Here is a 23,976-nt window from a genome sequence, read left to right as displayed (position 1 = left end):
GTGAGAACCAGTGGATTTCACCCCTAGTGCATCTATCCTCTGGGGCTCAGACTAATCTTCTCAAATATTTGGAGTTCATTAGATGACATCCACAATTCTTCAGCAAATTTTTTTTTGCCAAGCATGTTCTAGGCGTTGCTCTTTCCAACTAAACAATTCTGAAATTTTCAGTACTTTTGAGCAACTCTTCAGTGTGTTTAGCCTGGAGTTGAGCTGTGTGCACTCCACTTCAGTTTTTTTTTTAATTTTTAATATTTATTTATGTACGGTGTATTGGGTCTTAGTTGTGGCATGCATGCGGGAGCTAGTTCCCGACCAGGGATGGAACCCGGGCCCCCTGCATTGGGAGTATGGAGTCTTACCCACTGGACCACCAGGGAAGTCCCTCCACTTCGGTTTTTGCAGTCCTGTTCTCTAGAAGCTCACAGGCTGAAGCAAGTATAAAATGGTACAAGAAACTGATGATCAAGTGTTTAAATGTACTCAAGGGTCTAAACATCTCGCCTGGCCCAAATCAGTAACATGAAAAGACGAAAGGAAGGACACAGTGACCCCTGTGCCCACCAACTCCTGGGCGCGGAGGCGTGGTCAGCCCTGAGTGGCCTGGTCCAAGGCCAAAGGACTAAGGGCCCGCGGGGCGCGGCGGCGGCCGGGCGGGGCGGGCGCGACCTTTCCTCCGGCTCCACCCTCGCCCGGTAGCGGCCTCTTTAAGAATCCGAGCCGCTAGCGGGCCTGCTGGCACTCACGTGACTCCGCTCAGCTCACTTGCTCGCGGAAGTGGTCCAGCCTCCGCGTCCCGCGAGGCGGTCTCCGGGTGCCCCGCGGGGCGGGCTGGCCGGAGCGGGCACCGCCGGGCGGCCCGCAGCAGGTTGCTGAGATGGTGCAATTGTACAACCTGCACCCGTTCGGGTCGCAGGAGGTGGTGCCCTGCAAGTTGGAGCCTGAACGTTTCTGCGGCGGGGGACGCGATGCGCTGTTCGTGGCGGCCGGTTGCAAGGTGGAGGCGTTCGCAGTCGCCGGCCGGGGGCTGTGCCAGCCGAGGTGTGCCTTTTCCACGCTGGGCAGGGTGCTGCGCCTGGCCTACAGTGAGGCCGGTGAGTAGCGGTGGGGTCAGGGGCCTCCTGGGCCCCGGATTGGGGCCTCCTTCCTAGAGGACCGAGCGACGCCTATAGCTCTGGATGGGGAAGTACTTTGTGCTTGCCGGACGGTCTTGCCGGGTCTGGCGGCTGATGGAAGTTGTGCGCTGTGCGGCCGTCCTGGCAACCACAGGTTAGAGCCCGCCTTTGGTGGGCGGGGGACGCTGATAGTTCCTGCTTTTCTGGCGTCCTCGCCGGGAAGTACCTTGGTTGGGTGGCTGGATTCCACTCAACCCAGACACTTCAAACCAAATAAACTTCTTTTCGTATAGAAAACAAGTACACACAAAAGTAGGGAGAATAGTATCCTGAACCCCCAGTTACTCCCATCTTCAACAGTTATGCCAACTCATGGCCAGTCCTTTATCTACTTCTTGTCGATTTTTGAAAGCTCACGTTACATGCTGATTTTTAAATCTGTATAAATAGAGCTCAGGTCTTAGACCCCTTTTTCCCCCAACAGGGTAACAGCATCCACTACTCTTTTTCCACCAGAAACGTGAAGCAGTGCCAAGGGGGTACTGTGTGGGTGTATCCCTATTTTAGAAAAATCCAACATTTAAAAATAGGTACTTAAGATTACAGAAAAATTCACCATAGGATTCTTTTAACTGCCTGATAATACACTTAAAATTTGAATCCTGCTTTTCAAGAGGGGTGTAAAGGTGTAAATTGCAGTATTTAGGGTGGAAAAGCCTTTGGCTGAGGTACTTTACTAATAAAGTGGAGAGCGCGAACCTGGAGGATTGGAGATCTCTGCCTAATCGCTACTCTGTCTGCAACCTATTAGGTGTGAGTTTATAGAAACTTTTGGGTCTCAGTTTCTGTTTAAAAAAAAAAAGAAGTAATTTGAATGCTAGATCACTGATTTCCAGACATTGGAATTTTGTGGATCAGCAAAGAATTGTGGGGCTACCATACACAGTATCTGACTGTTCATTTTGTCAAGTAAAGATATATATTTTAAAAAATGAAAAGCCCTACTGTTTACCGTCATCGTTATTTATACTGATAATAGGAGAAACACTTAGCTCCAAACATGGGATGTCTTTCTTTATGGGCAACTTACTATACTGTTATTATTTTTTCTTTTTGATTAGTGAAGACGTAATAGGGGCCCGCAGGCCCACAGACCAGTTTGAAAACCACTTATTAGATCTGTAAGTTCTCTTTCAGCAGAAGATTCTGATTTTGGTATGTTTTATGATATTACTCTCCTAATCATTTCACAATATTAGTAGTTTTCCCCATCCCACCTCCTTTTTAGATCTAGGAGTTCTCACCTTCAAGAGCTCTGCTGAGTGGCACACTCACCAGTTTCAACATTAGTATGTGTGTGTCTGCTGGTGAGGGTGAGACAGACAAACAGACACTGTTTACATGACTTGTACCATTTGTCTTCCAAATGGACATTTAATCTAGAATTGGAAGTGGCAGGCGTTATGTAAACCTCTAGCTTTCTTGCCTGTCAGTAGTGGTGATTCTGGGGAATCCTTTGATGCCGCTACTTGTGTATAAAACACCCGATTCCTGAACCACAACCTTAGAGAAACTGTGTTTCCTGGGGTGTGGCCCAGCATTGGGTGAGTCTGGTGTTTAGTCAGGATTGAGAATCACTGACCTAGAGCCTTACTGGCTGCTGTAGGCGTTGAGTAGTATGGTACTGAAGCCTTGAAAAACAAAGATATTTTTGTAATTCAGTTGGCTGTCTTAAGAAACTTCAGGAGTCCTGTGGTATGGCATTAGCATGAGTCAGATAGCTCACGGGTAACTTTCAGCTTGAACGCAATGCCTGGGTACAGCTTCTATCAATCCACAGGTAGCGGACTCCTAGCTATGTTGATATCCAGATAACTCGTCTTACACTTTCCAGCTTTTTCTTTTTTGTCTTTGTCCTTCCACTCACAGTAACATGGACATGGGGATTCCTGCTCTAAGCCCAGGGTCTCCTCCACCCCCCCACCCTGTCAAAAACAAAGTGAATCTTAGATCAGGGATTTATATTTACTGTAAACGCTTTGCAGGTCTCTTATCCAAACAGAAAACATTTTCAAGTTTTTGTGTGTTTTTTTCCATTTCTAATTAGCAGGATGCCAGTTTCCTTTCATAAAGTTTGGGGGTATTAGAATGTAGGTCAAAATTTTGAAGGATGGGCCCTAAATATCATCATCAGTAATGGAAATTTAATATAGGTTTTGTGTGTGAAGGGAGGAAGAGGAGATGTGAGAACTCGCTCTTGAGGGAGAAAGACCTGGTGGCCAGGGTTGAGTGCTGTGTGGGGAGCTCTGGTGCTGGACACTTGCTTATGGGGTGTCTGGAGGTGGTGAGGCAGAGAGGACAAGACCTTGTGACCCTCATTGCCTGTCCTTTAGCACAAGTACATTAAAGAGCCCTAGAATGTCTATTATCTTCCCCCAAGCCCTACCCTCCCTCAACTTTTTTAAAATCATAAAACATATTTTCATACATTGTATGTTATTTCTGCCTTCTGATATCCATTTTGTCATAGGAGTGCAGCCTTTTCCTTAATCTGGTATTAGTGTTAACCAGGTTTATGATCTTGTGCATAAAAGGAAAAGTTTACTTATTTTTTAAAAAAATCAATGACTCTCAGCTTAAGGATAAATATAAGAATGATTTTTTAATTTACTTAATGAAGACAGGCTGTTGTAAAATAAGTAAAATAAGGCCCTGGGCACATAATACCTTAAAAAGTTTAATTCCTTTCTCTTATAAAGGGCTATAACCTCCACAGAATCCTCTAGACTTATATCTCCTTTGGAACATTTTGAGAGACAGCGTGGAATGAACATTGGCTTTTGAGCTAACCAGATCAAGGTTTAAACCCCAATGCCATCTGTTTGTTGTCTGTGTTGCCTTAGGCAGGTTACTCAGCTTATCTGAGTCTCAGATTCCTGATCTATAAAATGGAGAAGGATATAATGTCTTGAAGAGTTGTGAGGATTAACTGAGAGAACTCTAAAGCTCTGTTCAAAAGGCTTACCAGGTAGACACAGCAAGTTCTAGTTCATCATTTGTAAGACAAGTTATTAATTTGAAAACATATTAATACAAGACAGCATAGGCACTATCTATAGTTTGCAAATTATATATAAAACAGTTGATATATAGACTTTCCCAATGAAATAAGCATATATTTATAGACATACGATAAAAAGCTTTTATTATAACTAAACAAATATTCTTAGTTTTAAAATTCATTTAGTAACTTGAATATGACACCAAAGCACTGACAAAAGAAAAAAATAGAAAAATTGGATGTCATCAAAATTAAAAAGTTTTGTGCATTAAACTATCAACAGATTGAAAAGGAAATCCACAGAATGGGAGAAAATATTTGCAAAGCATATACCCGATAAGGGATTAATATTCAGAATATATAAAGAACTCCTATGACTCAACAACAGAACAACCCAATTCAAAAGTGGGTCAAGGATTTGAATAGACATTTCTCCAAGTGGCCAACCAGCACATGAAAAGATGCTCAGCATCACTAATCATCATGGAAATGCAAATCAAAACCACAGTGAGATACCACTTCATACCCATTAGGTTGGCCATTATCAAAACAAATAGAAAATAACAAGTGTTGATGAGAATGTGGAGAAATTGGAACCCTTGTACATTGGTGGTAGGAGTGGAAAGTGATAGAGCTGCTGTAGAAAACAGTATCATGTTTCCTCAAAAAATTTATAGAATTACCATATGATCCAGCAATTTCACTTCTGGGTATGTACACAGAATAATTGAAAGCAGAGACTTGTACAGATATTTTTACACCGGTGTTCATAGCATTTTTCACTAGAGCCAAGAGGTGGAAGCAGCTCAAATGTTCATTGACAGGTAAGTAAAATGTACGATATCCATACAGCTTTAAAAATGGATGAAACTCAGACACAAGCTACACCACAAATGAACCCTGAAGACATTTTGCTAAGTGAAACAAGCCTGACACAAAAAGACAAATATTGTGTTATTCAATTTATGAATTCAGAGAGACAGAGTGGAATGCTGGTTGTCAGTGTCTGTGTACTCGAGGCACTACTTCTGATTTATTGCGGTGTTCAGTCCTAGTTTTCAGCTTTATTCTTTTTTTTTTAAACATCTTTATTGGATTATCATTGCTTTACAATGCTGTGTTAGTTTCTGCTGTATAACAAAGTGGATCAGCTATATGCATACATATAACCCTCTTGCGTCTCCCTCCCACCCTCATGATCCCACCACTCTAAGTGGTCACAAAGCACCTAGCTAATCTCCCTGTGCTATGTAGCTGCTTCCCACTAGCTATCTGTTTTACATTTGGTAGTGTATATATGTCCATGCCACTCTCTCACTTTGTCCCAGCTTACCCTTCCCCCTCCCCATGTCCTCAAGTCCATTCTCTACCTCTGCGCCTTTATTCCTGTCCTGCCCCTAGGTTCATCAGAACCATTTTTTTAATATTCCATATATATGTGTTAGCAAATGGCATTTGTTTTTCTCTTTCTGACTTACTTCACTCTATATGACAGACTCTAGATCCATCCACCTCACTACAAATAACTCAATTTTGTTTCTTTTTATGGCTGAGTAATATTCCATTGTATATATGTGCCACATCTTCTTTATCCATTCATCTGTGGATGGACACTTAGGTTGCTTCCATGTCCTGGCTATTGTAAATAGTGCTGCAGTGAACACTGGGGTACGTGACTTTTTTTTTTTTGCGGTACGTGGGCCTCTCACTGTGTGGCCTCTCCCGTTGCAGAGCACAGGCTCTGGACGCGCAGGCTCAGCGGCCATGGCTCACGGGCCCAGCCGCCCCGCGGCATGTGGGATCTTCCCGGACCGGGGCACAAACCCGTGTCCCCTGCATCAGCAGGTGGACTCTCAACCACTGCGCCACCAGGGAAGCCCCTGTGACTCTTTTTGAGTTATGGTTTTCTCAGGGTATATGCCCAGTAGTGGGATTGCTGGTTGTATGGTAGTTCTATTTTTAGTTTTTTAAGGAACCTCCATACTGTTTTCCATAGTGGCTGAATCAATTTACTTTCCCACCAACAGTGCAAGAGGGTTCCCTTTTCTCCACACCCTCTCCAGCATTTATTGTTTGTAGATTTCTTGGTGATGGCCATTCTAACTGGTGTGCGGTGATACCTCATTGTAGTTTTGTTTTTTATATAAATTTATTTATTTTATTTATTTATGTTTGGCTGCAGTGGGTCTTCCTTGCTGTGCGTGGACTTTTTCTAGTTGCTGCGAGCAGGGGCTACTCTACTTTACGGTGGCTTCTCTTGTTGTGGCGCACAGGCTCTAGGCATGCGGGCTCAGTAGTTGTGGCTCACCGGCTCCAGAGCGTAGGCTCAGTAGTTGTGGCTCACGGGCTTAGCTGCTCTGCGGCATGTAGGATCTTCCTGGGCCAGGGATTGAACCCATGTACCCTGCATTGGCAGGCAGATTCTTAACCACTGCACCACCAGGGAAGTCCCCCCTCATTGTAGTTTTGATTTGCATTTCTCTAATGATTAGTGATGTTAAGCATCCTTTCATGTGTTTGTTAGCAGTCTGTATATCTTCTTTGGAGAAATGTCTATTTAGGTCTTCTGCCCATTTTTGGATTGGGTTGTTTGTTTTTTTGATATTGAGCTGCATGAGCTGCTTGTATATTTTGGAGATTAATCCTTTGTCAGTTGCTTCCTTTGCAAAGATTTTCTCCCATTCTGAGGGTTGTCTTTTCATCTTATTTATGGTTTCCTTTGTTGTGCAAAAGCTTTTAAGTTTCATTAGGTCCTATTTCTTTGTTTTTGTTTTTATTTCCATTTCTCTAGGAGGTGGGTCAAAAAAGGATTTTGCTGTGATTTATGTCATAGAGTGTTCTGCCTATGTTTTCCTCTAAGAGTTTTATAGTGTCTGGCCTTACGTTTAGGTCTCTAATCCATTTTGAGTTTATTTTTGTATATGGTGTTAGAGAGTGTTCTAATTTCATGCTTTTCCATGTAGGTGTCCAGTTTTCCCAGCACCACTTACTGAAGAGGCTGTCTTTTCTCCATCGTATACTCTTGCCTCCTTTATCAAAGATAAGGTGACCATATGTGCATGGGTTTATCTCTGAGCTTTCTACCCTGTTCCATTGATCTATATTTCTGTTTTTGTGCCAGTACCATATTGTCTTGATTACTGTAGCTTTGTAGTATAGTCTGAAGTCAGGGAGCCTGATTGCTCCAGCTCCGCTTTTCTTTCTTTAGATTGCTTTGGCTATTCGGGGTCTTTTGTGTTTCCATACAAATTGTGAAATTTTTGCCTAGTTCTGTGAAAAATTCCATTGGTAGTTTGATAGGGATTGCACTGAATCTGTAGATTGATTGGGTAGTATAGTCATTTTCACAATGTTGATTCTTCCAATCCAAGAACATAGTATATCTCTCCATCTGTTTGTATCATCTTTAATTTCCTTCATCAGTGTCTTATAGTTTTCTCCATACAGGTGTTTTGTCTCCTTAGGTAGGTTTATTCCTAGGTATTTTATTCTTTTTGTTGCAATGGTAAATGGGAGTGTTTCCTTAATTTGTCTTTCAGATTTTTCATCATTAGTGTATCAGAATGCAAGAGATTTCTGTGCATTAATTTTGTATCTTGCTACTCTACCAAATTCATTGATTAGCTCTAGCAGTTTTCTGGTAGCATCTTTAGGATTCTCTGTGTATAGTATCACGTCACCTGCAAATAGTGACACTTTTACTTCTTCTTTTCTGATTTGGATTCCTTTTTTTTCTTTTTCTTCTTGGATTGCTGTGGCTAAAACTTCCAAAACTATGTTGAATAATAGTGGTGAGAGTGGGCAACCTTGTCTTCTTCCTGATCTTAGAAGAAATGGTTTCAGTTTTTCACCATTGAGAATTATGTTGGATCATCATTTGTCATAAATGCCCTTTAGTATTTTGAGGTAGGTTCCCTCTGTGCCCCCTTTCTGAAGAGTTTTTGTCATAAATGGGTGCTGAATTTTGTCTAAAGCTTTTTCTGCATCTATTGAGATTATCATATGGTTTTTATCTTTCAATTTGTTAATATGGTGTATCACATTGATTGATTTGTGTATATTGAAGAATCTCTTGCATTCCTGGGATAAACCCCACTTGATCATGGTGTATGATCCTTTTAATGTGGTGTTGGATTCCGTTTCCTAGTATTTTGTTGAGGATTTTTGCATCTATGTTCATCAGTGGTATTGGGTAGTTTTCTTTTTTTGTGACATCTCTGTCTGGTTTTCGTATCAGGATGATGGTGGCCTCATAAAATGAGTTTGGGAGTGTTCTTCCCTCTGCTATATTTTGGAGGAGTTTGAGAAGGATAGGTGTTAGCTCTTCTCTAAATGTTTGATAGAATTTGCCTGTGAAGCCATCTGGTCCTGGGCTTTTGTGTGTTGGAAGATTTTTAATCACAGTTTCAATTTCAGTGCTTGTGATTGGTCCATTTATATTTTCTATTTCTTCCTGGTTCAGTCTCAGAAGGTTGTACTTTTCCAAGAATTTGTCCATTTCTTCCAGGTTGCACATTTTATTGGTATATAGTTGCTTGTTGTCAACTGTCATGATCCTTTGTATTTCTGCAGTGTCAGTTGTTACTTCTCCATTTTCATTTGTAATTTTGTTGATTTGAGTCTTCTCCCTTTTTTTTTTGATGAGTCTGGCTAATGGTTTATCAATTTTGTTTATCTTCTCAAAGAACCAACTTTTAGTTTTATTGATCTTTGCTATTGTTGTCTTCATTTCTTTTTCATTTATTTCTGATCTGATCTTTATGATTTCTTTCCTTCTGCTACCTTTGGGGTTTTTTTGTTCTTCTTTCTCTAATTGCTTTAGGTGTAAGGTCAGGTTGTTGATTTGAGATTTTTCTTGTTTCTTGAGGTAGGATTGTATTGCTATAAACTTTCCTCTTAGAACTGCTTTTGCTGACTCCCATTGGTTTTGGGTCATCGTGTTTTCATTGTTATTTGTTTCTCGGTATTTTTTGATTTCCTCTTTGATTTCTTCAGTGATCTCTTGGTTATTTAGTAGCGTATTGTTCAGCCTCCATGTATTTGTATTTTTTACAGATTTTTTTCCTGTAATTGATATCTAGTCTCTTAGCGTTGTGGTCGGAAAAGATACTTGATATGATTTCAATTTTCTTAAATTTACCAAGGCTTCATTTGTGACCCACGATATGGTCTATACTGGAGAATTTTCCATGAACCCTTGAGAAGAAAGTGTATTCTGTTGCTTTTGGATGGATATTCTATAAATATCAGTTAAGTCCATCTTTTTTAATGTATCATTTAAAGCTTGTGTTTCCTTATTTATTTTCATTTTGGATGATCTGTCCATTGGTGAAAGTGGGGTGTTAAAGTCCCGTACTATTATTGTGTTACTGTTGATTTCCCCTCTTATGGCTGTTAACATTTGCCTTATGTATTGAGGTGCTCCTATTGTGGGTGCATAAATATTTACCATTGTTATATCTTCTTCTTGGATTGATCCCTTGATCATTATGTAGTGTCCTTCTTTGTCTCTTGTAATTTATTACAAGACTTTATTTTAAAGTCTGTTTTGTCTGGTATGAGAATTGCTACTCCAGCCTTCTTCTGATTTCCATTTGCATGGAATATCTTTTTCCATCCCCTCACTTTCAGTCTGTATGTGTCCCTAGGTCTGAAGTGGGTCTCTTGCAGACAGCATATATATGGGTCTTGTTTTTGTATCCATTCAGCCGTCTATGTCTTTTGGTTGGAGCATTTAATCCATTTGCATTTAAGGTAATTATCGATATGTTTGTTCCTATTACCACTTAATTATTTTGGGTTTGTTTTTGTAGGTCTTTTCCTTCTCTTGTGTTTCCTGCCTAGTGAAGTTCCTTTAGCATTTGTTGTGAAGCTGGTTTGGTGGCACTGAATTCTCTTAGCTTTTGCTTGTCTGTAGAGGTTTTAATTTCCCCATGGAATCTGAATGAGATCCTTGCTGGGTAGAGTAATCTTGGTTGTAGGTTTTTTTCCTTTCATCACTTTAAGTATATCCTGCCATTCCCTCTGGCTTGCAGAGTTTCTGCTGAAAGATCAGCTGTTAACCTTATGGGGATTCCCTTGTATGTTATTTGTTGTTTTTTCCTTGCTGCTTTTAATATTTTTTCTTTGTATTTAATTTTTGATACTTTGATTAATATGTGTCTCGGCGTGTTTCTCTTTGGGTTTATCCTGTATGGGACTCTCTGTGCTTCCTGGACTTGATTGACTATTTCCTTTCCCATGTTAGGGAAGTTTTCAACTATAAGCTCTTCAAATATTTTCTCAGTCCCTTACTTTTTCTCTTCCTCTTCTGGGACCCCTGTAATTGAATGTTGCTGTGTTTAATGTTGTCCTAGAGGTCTCTGAGACTGTCCTCAATTCTTTTCATTATTTTTTCTTTATTCTGCTCCCTGTCAGTTATTTCCACTATTTTATCTTCCAGCTCACTTATCCATTCTTCTGCCTCAGTTATTCTGCTATTGATTCCTTTTAGAGTATTTTTAATTTCAGTTATTGTGTTGTTCATCACTGTTTATTTGCTCTTTAGTTCTTCTAGATCCTTGTTAAATGTTTCTTCTGTTCTCTCCATTCTTGCTTTTGAGATTTTGGATCATCTTTACTATCACTACTGTGAATTCTTTTTCAGGTAGGTTGCCTATTTCATCTTCATTTATTTGGTCTTATAGGTTTTTACCTTGCTCTTTCGTCTGTAACGTATTTTTTTGTCATTTCATTTTTTTTTTTGGATGGGTGGGGCTGTATTCCTGTCTTACTGGTAGTGTGGCCTGAGGCGTCCAGCACTGGAGTTTGCAGGGAGTTGGACAGAGCCGGGTCTTGGTGCTGAGATTAGGACCTCTGGGAGGCCTCACTCTGGTTGATATTCCCTGGGGTCTGAGGTTTTCTTTTAGCCCAGCGTTTCGGACTCAGAGATCCCACCACAGGAGCTTGGGCCCAACCTCAGGTCTGGGAACCAAATCCCACAAGCTTTGTGTTGTGGCAAAGAAAAAAAAAAAAAAGGAAAAGAAAAGAAAAAAAAGAGCAGTACAATATCAAAGAATAAAAAAAAAATTAGAAAGATAAAAAATAGATTAGGAAAAATAAAAATATAATTGATACAACTGCAACAAGGTAAAATAAAACTGCAACAGAGAAAAGGAAAAAAAGGCGGGGGGGGGAAACAAGCCAAAAGGAGAGATCAATAACAAAGTATAAAGAATAAAATAAAATTAGAAAAATAAAAGATTTATTAGGAAAAATAAAAATATAAATGAATCAACAATAATGAATCAGCAAGGTAAAACAGAACCCCAATGTAAAAGAGGAAAGAAGAAAAAAAAAGTCTTGGCTGTGGGGGCAGAGTTTAGGCAGGGGTGGAATTTAGGCAAGGGTGGGGTTTAGGGTGGGGTGGGACCTAGGCCAGTGGGGGGGGTGACATTTTAGCATGGGGCGGTGCCTAGGCTCAGGACCCGGTTGCTGGTGGTTCCTCCTGTCCCCTTAGGTGTCCGTGATCCCCCACCAGTGCCTGGTAGGTGCCTTGGTCACGCAGAGATGCAAATTCCTCGTCCTCCTAGTCCGCCATCTTGACTCCGCCCCCTCACTTTAATTTTTTTTTTATTTATTTATTTTTGCGGTACGCGGGCCTGTCACTGTTGTGGCCTCTCCTGTTGTGGAGCACAGGCTCCGGACGCACAGGCTCAGCAGCCATGGCTCACAGGCCCAGCCGCTCCGCGGCATGTGGGATCTTCCCGGATTGGGGCACGAACCCGTGTCCCCTGCATCGGCAGGCGGACTCTCAACCACTGCGCCACCAGGGAAGCCCCTCACTTTTATTATTAATGCACTTAGTTTTGCTTTCAATTTTATGTACCTTAGTTCTGAGTTAGATCTGCAGATGTGTACAAATAGTTCATATTTATGTATTGCACATAATCATGCTGTTCAGCATTGGTGCTATACTGTATTATGTAAGTAATAAAAACCATGTACAGAGGGTAGGAATGGGGAGTTATTGTTTAATGGATTCAGAGTTTTGAGGAAGATGAAAAAGTTTTGGAGGTGGTGGTAATGGCTGTATAACAGTGTGAATGTACTTAATGTCATTGAGCTGTACACTTAAAAATGGTGAAAATGGTAAGTTTTACGTATATTTTACCACAATAAAAATTTTTGTTTAATGTATTTGCTGAGGGAATTCAAGGAAGATGGAGGCCACAAGGCATCTTTTGCCCCCAACTCCATCAGACTGCTTCTCTGGAACAGAGTGAGCAAATGTATGGGGCCTGCAGGGTATATTTAGGCATTCCACCAAGATCTCTGGGGAGAGAACAGGTACAGGCTCCACCTCTGTGGCATCAAAGGAACCAGCACAGGAGAAGGTTTGCTTCTGTTGAAGGCTGGTTCATTCTGGAGGAGGAGGGGCTTGGCCAGCCCACTTGGTGTCTGCAGAAAGGGGCTGCCCCTGCTTGCTTGCTGCATCTGTATATGGGAAGTTCGTGTGCTAACAGCAGCATTTCAGTTTCAATTCATTGGAAAAGGGCTTGTTTACCTAATAATGTTTAGCATATAGTAAGTTCTCTTTTCAGAATAACACTGACTTATACCCTCTGACCCACAAAGTTCTAAAGATTAAAAATTTAAATGAGGACTTCCCTGGTGGCGCAGGGTTAAGAATCCGCCCTCCAATGCAGGGGACACGGGTTCGATCCCTGGTCCAGGAAGATCCCACATGATGTGGAGCAACCAAGCCCATGCGCCACATCTACTGAGCCTGCGCTCTAGAGCCTGTGAGCCACAACTACTGAGCCTGCATGCCACAACTACTGAAGCTTGCACGCCTAGAGCCCGTGCTCTGCAACGAGAAGCTACCGCAGTGAGAAGCCCGTGCACCGCCATGAAGAGTAGCCCCCGCTCGCTGCAACCAGAGAAAGCCCTCACGCAGCAACGAAGACCCAATGCAGCCAAAAAAAAAAAAAATTAAATTAAAAAAACCACTAAAATAGAATATGTAAGTGTGTGTTTATGTAATTGGAGGACATAAGAGACTGTTTAAGCAAGTTAGGAAACACAAAAGCCAAGAAGGAAAAGATACATAGCTGGTTACATATTGTAAAAGATGCCATACAAAGTCAAACCATAGCAAAGTCAAAAGTCAAACTATAGACTACCAAAAATGATTTGCTCTTCATGGCCAATGAAGGATTAATTATCACTTTTACCCAGAGAGCTGCTCTTCCTTGATAAGAAAAATCAACCTAAAATAGTAGGTAACTTGCAGAAGAGAAATTATACATGGCTGAATAAACATAGGATAAGATGGCCAGCTTTATAAGTGGTCTGGAAAATATAAATTATAATAACCATTAGAGTCCATGTTTCCCCCATCACATGGAATCAGTTCTAGTGAAGATGTGGGGAAATAGGACTGTTTAAACAGCTCTGGTGACAGCATGAACCTCTATTACATAATTGTGATTGTAATCCGGCAATATGTGTTAAAATTAAAAATGTACCTGCCCTTTGACCTGATAGTCTTACTTTTGAGAATCTATGCTGTTGAAACTTACCCCCCACTAAATAAATATATAGGTATAGGCCTATTTATTACAGTATATAGTAGCAAAAAAACCCTGGAAATACTTGAATGTAGTAGCTCAGTAGGGGAATTGTTGAATAAATTATGGCACATGTACATACAGGATATTTTGCATATGTTGAAAAGGATGTTAGATATCCATGTATCTAACCTGGAGGGAAAGATATTTGGTAATCTTTTGGTAATACATTGGTAATTTTTTAAAGTTGCAGATTGTTAAATATATTTAGTGTGATTCCATTTTGGTAAAAACAAAAACAAAAATGACAAACTACCAGTCTATGATCTAAGTTTATATAAAAGAAAGGTTTAGAAGGACACGGGTTTAGGCTGTGTGTGTCAACATTGTCTCCTCATGGATCGGACTGCCGGGGAGAGATCATTATACTTTTCATTTTGCACCTCTTTATCACTTTGACTTCTCACAACAAAGAGTAATTCCAAAATTACTTTGTAATTTAAAATAATCCAAGGAAATCAACAACTAAGGGAAAATTAACTTGGATTGAAATTTTATTTAATATGTATGGCTTTATCCTGTTTCTCAGAGTTGACATAAAGATATGACTTTTGTGGGAAGGGGAAGGGTTGTAGTATAAGTTCTGCTAACCTCTTCAGAGTTCCTGAATTTATACCTAATTTTAACATCACACTAATACCAAACTCTTTATGTCAGGAGAACTTTGTTAGAGCTGTAGATTCAGAGCTACAATAACACTTAGAGCTGTCATAGGAATAAATCGTAGAATTTCTCTGTAAGCTTCATGAATAATTAATGGCTTATCTTAAGACATTAAAATGGGGGGAAGTTGTATTTCAGAATCTAAATGTCTATTAGTTTAAAGTACACCTAAGATCCTGTTACTTAGAGTTTCGTTCTAGTCAATCTTTAATTCAAACATTCACATTAGATTCAGTTATAGTTCCTTTTCATGGTGCAAGGAAAGTGGTGGTTTCTAATTACAAATTCTAAGTATAATCTTATTTCTTTCTCAGGAGACTATTTGGTAGCAATTGAAGAGAAAAACAAAGCTACGTTTCTGCGTGCTTATGTGAACTGGAGAAGTAAAAGGACTGAAAACTCCCGAGTATGTATCCGAATGGTCGGACATGACGTGGAGGCACCCTTCAGTGAAACCTTCAGAGACCAGATGTCTATTGTGGAAATGCCGCTTTCTGAGGCCCCCCTGTGCATTTCCTGTTGCCCTGTGAAAGGAGACCTTCTTGTTGGCTGCACAAATAAGTTAGTTTTATTTAGTTTGAAGTATCAGATCATTAATGAAGAATTCTCAATATTGGACTTTGAACGTTCTTTAATTATCCATATAGATAATATCACCCCTGTTGAAATTTCTTTTTGTATTGGATATGCCGCTGTCATGTCAGACTTAGAGGTTTTAATCCTAAAACTGGAGTCAGACCCCAAAAATGGAGAGAGTGTTAACCACCATCCACGTAAGACCAGCAATCCAGTGAAACTGTCAGAAGGTAAATAATGAATTTAGCTTACTTTCTTGTGTTGGGTGCAGAGAAAACCCTTATTTCTGGCAATCTCTGAAAGGCTCTAGTATGTATATTGCAAGCCACATTATTTATGATGTAGTTGTTCCTAGTACATGGGATTTGGATTTATCATCTGGCTGCCCATATCTTATTCTGTAGCATGTAAATGTATTTCAACATATATTTGTCATGAGAAATAATGAAACAGCTGCTGCTGGATGAGGAGTTTCTGGACCCAGTCCTCATATTTACTAGCTGAATTGACCTCGGGTTAGGAATACCATCTCTGAGTTTCAATTTCCTCGTGTGTAAAATGGGGATGATGATAATAGCCCATTGTACTTTATCAGTTGTGAGGGATAAATGAGCAAGTGCTGAGACTTTTCAAAATCATAGTGCTTTATAAATACGTGAGATGTGTGTGCATAAATTATTCCTATGTCTGTTTAATTGGTGGGGGGATATTATGCAATCTAATTTGCATTGGAGGGGTACTTGGAGTTATTAAATAATTTTCTTCAATTTTATTTTTGAAGACATCAGTAATGAGACTTTGCAGCTTGAGTCAGATGATTTTGTTATCTGTCAAAAGCCCATGGAACTTCTTGGTGAAAAAAGCAAACAGTCTGGAATAGCTGTTACACTGGAGTCAACAGGATTAGCTGATGAAAAAATAAAATATTTCCACGTTCAGCACCTGCTCTATAGGTACTAGAAAACTTTTTATTCACCAGCATTTAATATATATTTACCTACTTAAAGTACATGGAAATTAGATCTCTCCCCCCTCTCTCTCTCTTTAAACTCACAGATGTTTTGCTCCTGATATTTCATCCTGTGTCTTGTCGGATGACATCAAGTTGCATTCACTTCAGCTGCTGCCCATTTACCAAACAGGTAAGTATGACAGTGCTGCAGTGCAATGAGGTGAAAAGGCCCTCGGACGGGAGGGGAGACCAGTGTGAGAAATAGATTAGGTTCTTCTACTGAGGCTCCCTGTGGCCTTGGGCAGATTCCTTAGCAAATAACAGTGAGTGCTAGAAAGGGAAGTCGTGACTGCTAGGAGAAGCCATGGAGAGGATGTGACTGACAGAACCCATTTCCCTGTTTGAAATGGTCTCTAGGTCCCAAAAGGGAAATGGAAGCCCTGTTATAGCTAAGGTTCATCTGGGTCCAGCTGGGTCATTTGCCAGAGCTGCTTATGATGGCCTTGTGAGCCAGGTGGGAGAATGTGGACTGAATGGAAATCCATTTAGAGCGGTGGTTTTCAACCTTACTGCACATTGCCCTTACTTGGATGCTTTTCAAGATACTGTTGCCCAGTCTTTACGTGTTGGAGATTCTGACTTAATTGGTCAGCTATGCAGCCTGGGCATCAGTATTTTTTAAAACCTCCCCAGCAATATGATGGGCAACCGAGATTAAGAATCACTATTAAGTTTTGTACTTAGTCCTGGCCTGCTTAATATCTTTAGGAGTTGCCTAGGGAAAGATATGAATATTTTTCTGATTAAATGGGTTTATAACCTTCATTATTTTTTTCTTTCTTTTAGCAAACATTTACTGAGTACCTACTACGTCGGGTATTGTGCTGAATACTAGGGAACCAATAATGAGCAAAAGTAGGCAAAGTACTTGTACTCAGGGAGCCTGTTGTCTCGCGGGGGGGAGGCAGACATGAATGGAATGATCATAAGAAAGAGTACACAATTACACTCTGACCTGAGCGCTCTGTGAGAGAGGAACCCTGTCTTGAGAGTGTATAACAAAAGATCCTGACCTCCTCCTAGGGTCAGGGAAGGCTTCCTGAGAAAGAGGATCTGCAGAATGAATAGGGGCCGATTTGGGGATAGGATTGGTACAGAGGAAGCAGTGAAGGCCTTGTGGCCCAGGGAGAATCTTTGCTTGCGGAACTGAGAGAAGCAAGGGAGAGGGAGGTGTAACACGAGGCAGGAGACCAGAGGGCACACAGCCACCTTAGAGGGTTAGCTCTTTATCCAGGGTTTTCCCCCAGCACCTGGAACAAAAGCCCAAATCCTTTTCATGGCCTCCATGACCCTGACTCGGAGCTCTTCTTGTCCCACTCACCCTCTTACAATTCTCCATCCATGTGACTTTTCTCTCTTCCTCAGATACACCAAGCACACTCTTATCTAAGACCTGTTATTTACTCTTCCAGTGCTCAGAAGGAACCTTCCTCAGAGCTTGTGTTGCTTGGTGTCTTCCAGTTCTTCAATTCACAGCTCAAGTATCACCTCGCCACAGAGAACTTCTCTGACTTCTCTATTTAAACTGTTCCCTCTCCACATACCGCAGAGTTTGTTTATTCTCCACCCCACTCCCCCTCACTAGAATGAATGCAGTTACTTTGTCTTGTGCACTGTGGTATACCCAGAACCTGGAACAGTGGCACGTAGTAGGTGTCTGAGGTGTCTGATGGGTGTTTACTTAGTGGACAAATGAGGGGATGGGTAGTACATGTATGAGCTGGGCCCTGATGGATGAGTAAAATTTTTAGAAGTTGGACATTTTGGTAAGGTATTACATAAAGGGAACCAACACAGGCAAGGTGTAAAACCATCATGTGTGTTTGGAGACTAGCAAGCAGCTCTGTCTAACTAGAGCACAGATGTGTATAGGAAAGAAGAGGAAGTAGAAACTGGATCAGTTGCTTTGGGCCAGTTGTGGAAGTGCCATAATTGAACTTTCTTCTGTTATTGATGGGTGTCCTTGAAGGGTATCAATCAGAGCTATATGTTTTTTTTTAAAACATTTTGATTATGAAAAATTTCAAGCACACAGATGTAGAGAAAATAGTACAGTGACCCCTATGTACCCATCACACAACTTCAACAGTGTTGCCCCATAACCACCCCCCACCCCATGCCAGATTATTTTTATGCAGATCTAAGAGTTTATACCTTTTCATCTCTAAATATTTCAGCATGTGTTTCTAAAAGAAAAGGATTCTTTTATTTAAACAAACCCCAAATGTAATTTCACATTTTTAAAAAATGGCTTGATATCATCAAATACCCGTCAGTTGTTCAAATTTCCCTGATTGTCTAAAACAATTTTTTCTGCAATTTACTTGTTTGAATCAGATTTCAAGTAAGGTTCATACGTTGCAATTGGTTCTGATGTCTTCTACGTCTCTTTTAATATGTAGGCTCTGCCTTCCCCTCTCTTTCTTTTTTCTTTGCAATTTAGTTAGCAAGAAACTGCACTATTACTGCAGAATTTCCCACAATCTGGATTTTGCTGATTGACTCCCCACAGTGTCATTTAACATGTTCCTGTATCCCTGTATTTCCCTCTGATCTAAAACTGCATTGTTCAGTACGGTAGCCGTTAGTCACATGTTGCAATTGAGCACTTTGAAATGTGACTAGTCTAAATTAAGATATGCTGTAAATGTAAAATTAACACTAGGTCTTAAAGACTTAGTACAACAAAAAATGTAAAATATCTCAATTTTTTATTGATTGCTTATTAGAATGATAATATTTTGGATGTGTTGGATTAATGCAATATATTTTTAAAATTTGGCCTGCTTTTTATTTTTTAAAAAGTGATTACTAGAAAACTTCAAATTACATATGTAACTCACATTATAGTTCTATTGACGGTGCTGTTCTAGACAGGCTTGATCAGGTGATGGTGATGATCATGACTTTTTTGGTAACACAAGTAGTGTTGAGTTCTCTTGGAAGGTACATAGTATTAGGTTGGCTCTTTTTGTTAACAACCATTGGTTAATCAATGGTTGACAACCATTGATGGTGATCACCTAGATCTGTTAATTTATTAGTGGTTTCAAATGGTGATATTATATCACTCCTTTTTCTTTCTTTTTTTTTTTTTTTTTTTTTGCGGCACGCGGGCCTCTCACTGTTGCGGCCTCTCCCGTTGCGGAGCACAGGCTCCAGACGCGCGGCCCAGCGGCCGTGGCTACGGGCCCAGCCGCTCCGTGGCATGTGGGATCTTCCCGGACCGGGGCGCAAACCCGTGTCCCCTGCATCGGCAGGCGGACTCTCAACCACTGCACCACCAGGGAAGCCCTCCTTTTTCTTTTTTTACTGGCATTCTTATATAAAGAGCAACTTCCCCTAAGCAACTCTTTGGTTCTCCATTTATAGACTTTTTTGCATAGAAAAGTCAAAATATTGGTTCCCTTTATTTACTGGTTTCATGGTTGGTTTGTTTTTTTGTTTGTTTTTTCATGCAGGGTCTCTTACTTCTGAGAGAAAACATTCATCTCAGGAGAAAGAGTTGCTGAGCCTCTTTTGTTTTTTCTCATTACCTCATGTGGGCTATCTGTACATGGTTGTCAAATCTGTTGAATTAATGTCAGTCTACCAGTATCCTGAGAAGTCTCAGCAGGCGGTGCTCACACCACAATTTTTGCATGTCATCACAAGGTATGTTTCAGTCACTTGCTGGCTTTTGAGTCACTTATTTCTCTGTGAATTCTTAAGGTGCTTTCTAAATCCTTAAATGAGAATTATGTGCACCGTTGTATGGCACTGTAAATCAATGATATACATCTGTGGGTTTTTTGTTCTTTTTTTAATGGCCCATACCTGCCTTTTCAATGTCAGAGATGTAGATTCCGGTTTTGCCTTTGTTTTATTTTCTTAGACTGGATGGGGATCTTTCTAAGGAAGTACAAAGTTCTTCATGAGGGAAGATTTTCATAGGGAATTCTAATGAAAAGTCAGTGGGGCCAGTCAGGGCATCTTTTTAGACTTTGTTTTAGATTTCCTAATTTTTTTTCACTGCTGTCCTATCTTTTCCGTATGAGTTGAGCTAATTGATAATGGTGTAGGACTGTCAAGAGGCCAGAAAGACTACCTGATTCTACCCTCTGAGTAGTGTAGATGGGGAAAGGATCCAGAGGTTGGGGGTGGTCACGGTCATGTGGCTAACTTGTGGTGGATGTCTTCTCAGTTGCCTTACCCTAGTAATCTGGCATGTAAACTGGGTTCCTGAGCAGGGCTTTAATGTCATTTCCTTTTTTCTCAGCAGTAAGTGATGCTTATGGTTTTATTTCCTGTTTTTTCAGTTTAGATTATAGTCAAGGCACTGCATTAAGCCCTCTGGCCAACGACCTGTGAATAAGGCACACCATCTGCTTTCTGAAGCAACAACATAAAAGAGGGCCAGAGACCAGGGACGTAAACACTAGGAGATTAGTGAAAAATGTCTTAAGACTTTGTGAAAGGGGCGTAGGCCGTGGGAGGAGGGAAATTACTTCTGGCTGAGTCACACAGGTAAGGTTTCTGCGTTTGAAGTGAAGCCCGGAAGCTAGTTAGAATTTGACAGATAGAGATTGGAAGAGAAAGACATTCTAGATAGAGGGAAACCTATAAACAAAGCTATGTCCAGGTTTGCAGGAGTGTCCAATAATTAATTGCATAGGACAGTGATTTTTGTTTTGTTTTGTTTTCAACTGAGTGGGAATATCAGAATCTCCAGCAGGTGCTGGAGTGTATTTCGCACAGCACAGGACCCACCTGGAGATTCTGACACCCACTTCTAGCGGGGGTACTCCCCTGTCTTCTCACTCCCTGGTGTAGGGAGAAATGCTATTGTGTGTTCCTTAAACGAACAGTGTGGAGGTAGCTAGTCTTTTTAATTTCCAAAGTGTTGTGTAGTTATGTCCTTTAAATGTAAAGGAGCTGAAACATAGAGCAATGGGGAAAACAGTGCTTGAGAGAGAGCTCAGGGCTTTGGAAATTAAGGAATATTTTGAGATTTTGACCAAAGAAAGGGATGTGAATAGAGCATTGCTTTAGGAAAATGAGTGGTGGCCACTGTGGAGGATGGTTTGAACATAGATAATGAGCTATTGGGATGGTTCAGTAAGTATAATGAGGGGTTGCATTTGGGCAGGGCAGTAGCAGTGAGAAGAGAAGGAAGCATGGATGGGAGAGAATTACAAGACTTGATGTCTAGTGGGATACTGGGAATGGAGAAGACATGAGAAAACCCATCAGTTTTGAGCCTGCTTTTATGAAAGAATGGAGGCTGCTATGGCATGGGGTGAAAGAAAAGTTTGGTTTAGACATTGGAGTTTGAGGTGCTTAGGGAATACCAAGAGGAAATGTTGATAGGTTTTTGGACACATAGGACTGAAGATTAGGGAAAAGAGGAAAGGTTAGATATTTTTATTACCAACAAAAACGAGCTCATTATCAAAGTAGTGATCATGACCCCAAGAATGTGTAGACAGAGAAAAGTAGTTGGAGAACTAAACTGGTAAAAGTCATGTTTAGAAAGCGAGGGGAAAAAGAGAAGGGTCTGTAAAGATGCCGAAGAATCCAGGAAACTATAGCTTCTCAGAAACCAAGGAAAAATTAGAGGGAGAAAGAAGGAAGAAAATATTTATTTCTGCCCCAAAATATTTATACAACAGACTATCTTTTATCCATCTGATTGTATAAATGTATAGGAATTTAGTGAGAATTTAGTGAGTGGACCCTCTAAATGCCTCTCCACCCGAAGTATGTCATGAACTAGTTTGGAATGTAGAGTCCCGAAAACATAGTATAGTGAGGGCTTGAAGAGACTTAAAATCTGTGGGTTTTGCCTGCTTCCAGGTGGGAAATTATTGAAGCTTTTCTTAATATTAGCACCAAAAGATACTTTGACATCATTAACCTGACTATGGAAGCATTAGACATTAGAATAGCGGTTGTTATATGTAAATTCAGATTCTTAATAAAGATTCCCCACCCCTATATTTAAAATCCTATATTGTTGAACTAATTTTTACATATTTTTTATTTTACCCAATAGATACGTATTTTAGAAATATCTTGATCCATAAGTTTGTCTTGAAAAGTTTCTTGAATAGCGATGTCTTGAATATACCCTCAAAAAAAAGCAATAAAATATTTTTTAAAAGACTCTAAGAACAATATAAAATCATGTGATAAAATGTCATCCTTGTAGACATACATGAATCGGAAGGCCTCCCATAATCTGCCTTCTCAGAGTCAACCTTGTCAACACTTGGTCTATATTCATCCAACTTTTTTTTTTTATGAGAATACATAAACAACTATGGTTTGTTTTTTACAGAAGTGGATCGTATGATGTCCACTTTTGAGCAACTTGCTCGTCTGCTTAGCAGCGTATCCTGGACGTCTTTCCAGGCCAGCACACTTCAGTTCACTTTGTTCTTCTCTTATACTGCTGCTTGGTATTCCAGCGATAGCTAATAGCTGGATTAATGTTGCTGGAGGTGAGTCGGAGGATGCAGCCTTTTTCTCTCTAGAACCTAAAGGTCATCTTTGTGGTCATAGCTACTCTGACCTGTCATCCTGGCCCCACTGCAGGTACTTCTTTTGGTTCCCAGTATCTCAAAGTCCCTTCTGTTTAGTTTCCTTCGTGAGGGCACCCTCTACCCCAGATTTCTAAGCGGTGGTGCTACCGTCCCAGCTATTGTCATGACTCCAGAGGTCACATCCTAGAGCTGTCTGGACATGGACACAGTTGACAGTGGGCTGAGACCAAAGTGAAAGCCCCAGCAAACAGATGGAGAGTCCTGACTGATGCCTCTACATCGTGCCAAGTCTCGCAGCTGTGAAAATGTCAGAATGATTCTCTTGTTAAAGAAGTATTTCTTCTATTTTAAGCTTATTGTTAGATTTGCTTTAGTCCTTCATTTCTTTATTTCAATAGAGTTCATTTTTGCTTCTCTCACTTTCCGATTTTTTTAAAAATTTTATTTATTTATTTATTTTGGCTACGCTGGGTCTTTGTTGCTGTGCACGGGCTTTCTCTAGTTGTGGCGAGCAGGGGCTATTCTTCGTTGCAGTGCACGGGCTTCTGATTGCCGTGGCTTCTCTTGTTGCGGTGCATAGGCTCTAGGCGCACGGGCTTCAGTAGTTGTGGCTCGTAGGCTCAGTAGTTGTGGTGCACGGGCTTAGTTGCATGTGGGATCTTCCTGGACCAGGGCTCGAACCCGTGTCCCCTGCATTGACAGACGGATTCTTAACCACTGTGCCACCCGGGAAGCCCTCTGATTTGTTTTTAAAAATCATTCCTGGGAACCCACGACAAGATGGGTTTCGTAGCAATTTCTAAGTTAACCATTGATGGTTTTCAATGTCAGTGTTGGAGGGTTGACTTGTAAGTCTCCAAGCACTTACTGTGGGGTCTCCAGGTTGCTTTGCTGTGCAGACATAACCTGGGGTTGTGGAAAGAGCTAGAGGAGTGTGAAGAGTGAGGAGACCTGGGGTCTAATTTAACTCCATTCTCCAGAGAGGACTTGGACCAGTCATGTACCTTGCAGGCCCTAATCTTTAAAAACAAGCTGCTGGACTAGGTAATTCTGAAGGTTCCTTCAGACAGTCTCTGATTTTCTCTACCATTGGATTGGGTTTGCATAATCTAAGTGTGTTGCCCAGCATAATCCAGGCTCCATTTCATCCCGAGATAATAATCAGTAAACTTGGGTTCTAACCTTGGCGTTAATAGTCACCTCTCTGTACTTTGGGCAGATCCCAGGGGCATCATTTTGTCTATAAGATGAGGGTATTGACCCAGATCCATGGTTCTTAACTAGGAGTGTACGTCACATGAGGAGCTTTGTAGAAATATACGTGTCTAGATTCAGCCCCTAGAGATTATGATTTGGGTAGGAGTGAGGTGGGGACCAGTCATGTATTTTAAAAAACACTCCATAGGGTTTCTGA

The 23,976-nt window shown here is 40.8% G+C and overlaps 1 protein-coding gene across 6 annotated transcripts in view; it reads left to right on the top strand.

Moving 5' to 3' along the window:
* The window catches only part of HPS3 (HPS3 biogenesis of lysosomal organelles complex 2 subunit 1), a 65,029-nt gene that overhangs the window by 19,503 nt on the left and 21,550 nt on the right, over positions 1 to 23,976 (top strand). For 5 of the 6 annotated variants that reach the window (XR_003792351.1, XR_003792352.1, XR_003792353.1 and 2 more), the window contains exons 1-5: positions 789 to 1,094; positions 14,765 to 15,256; positions 15,808 to 15,979; positions 16,083 to 16,168; positions 19,500 to 19,692. Coding sequence is in view for 3 of the 6 variants with exons in the window: in XM_029214555.1 (XP_029070388.1) it covers positions 878 to 1,094; positions 14,765 to 15,256; positions 15,808 to 15,979; positions 16,083 to 16,168; positions 19,500 to 19,692 (1,160 nt within the window). In the remaining 3 variants the exon portion in view is untranslated. Of the gene's footprint in view, positions 1 to 788; positions 1,095 to 14,764; positions 15,257 to 15,807; positions 15,980 to 16,082; positions 16,169 to 19,499; positions 19,693 to 23,976 lie in introns of those variants that run through there. The other variant, XM_029214556.1, reaches the window with a different exon arrangement.

Source organism: Monodon monoceros, unplaced genomic scaffold (genome assembly GCF_005190385.1).
Source record: "Monodon monoceros isolate NGI ecotype Baffin Bay Population unplaced genomic scaffold, NGI_Narwhal_1 Super_Scaffold_11, whole genome shotgun sequence".
In the NCBI taxonomy this organism is placed as follows: domain Eukaryota; kingdom Metazoa; phylum Chordata; class Mammalia; order Artiodactyla; family Monodontidae; genus Monodon; species Monodon monoceros.
The sequence above is the reverse complement of the archived record's forward strand: the minus strand, read 5'-3'. Positions and strand labels throughout refer to the sequence as shown.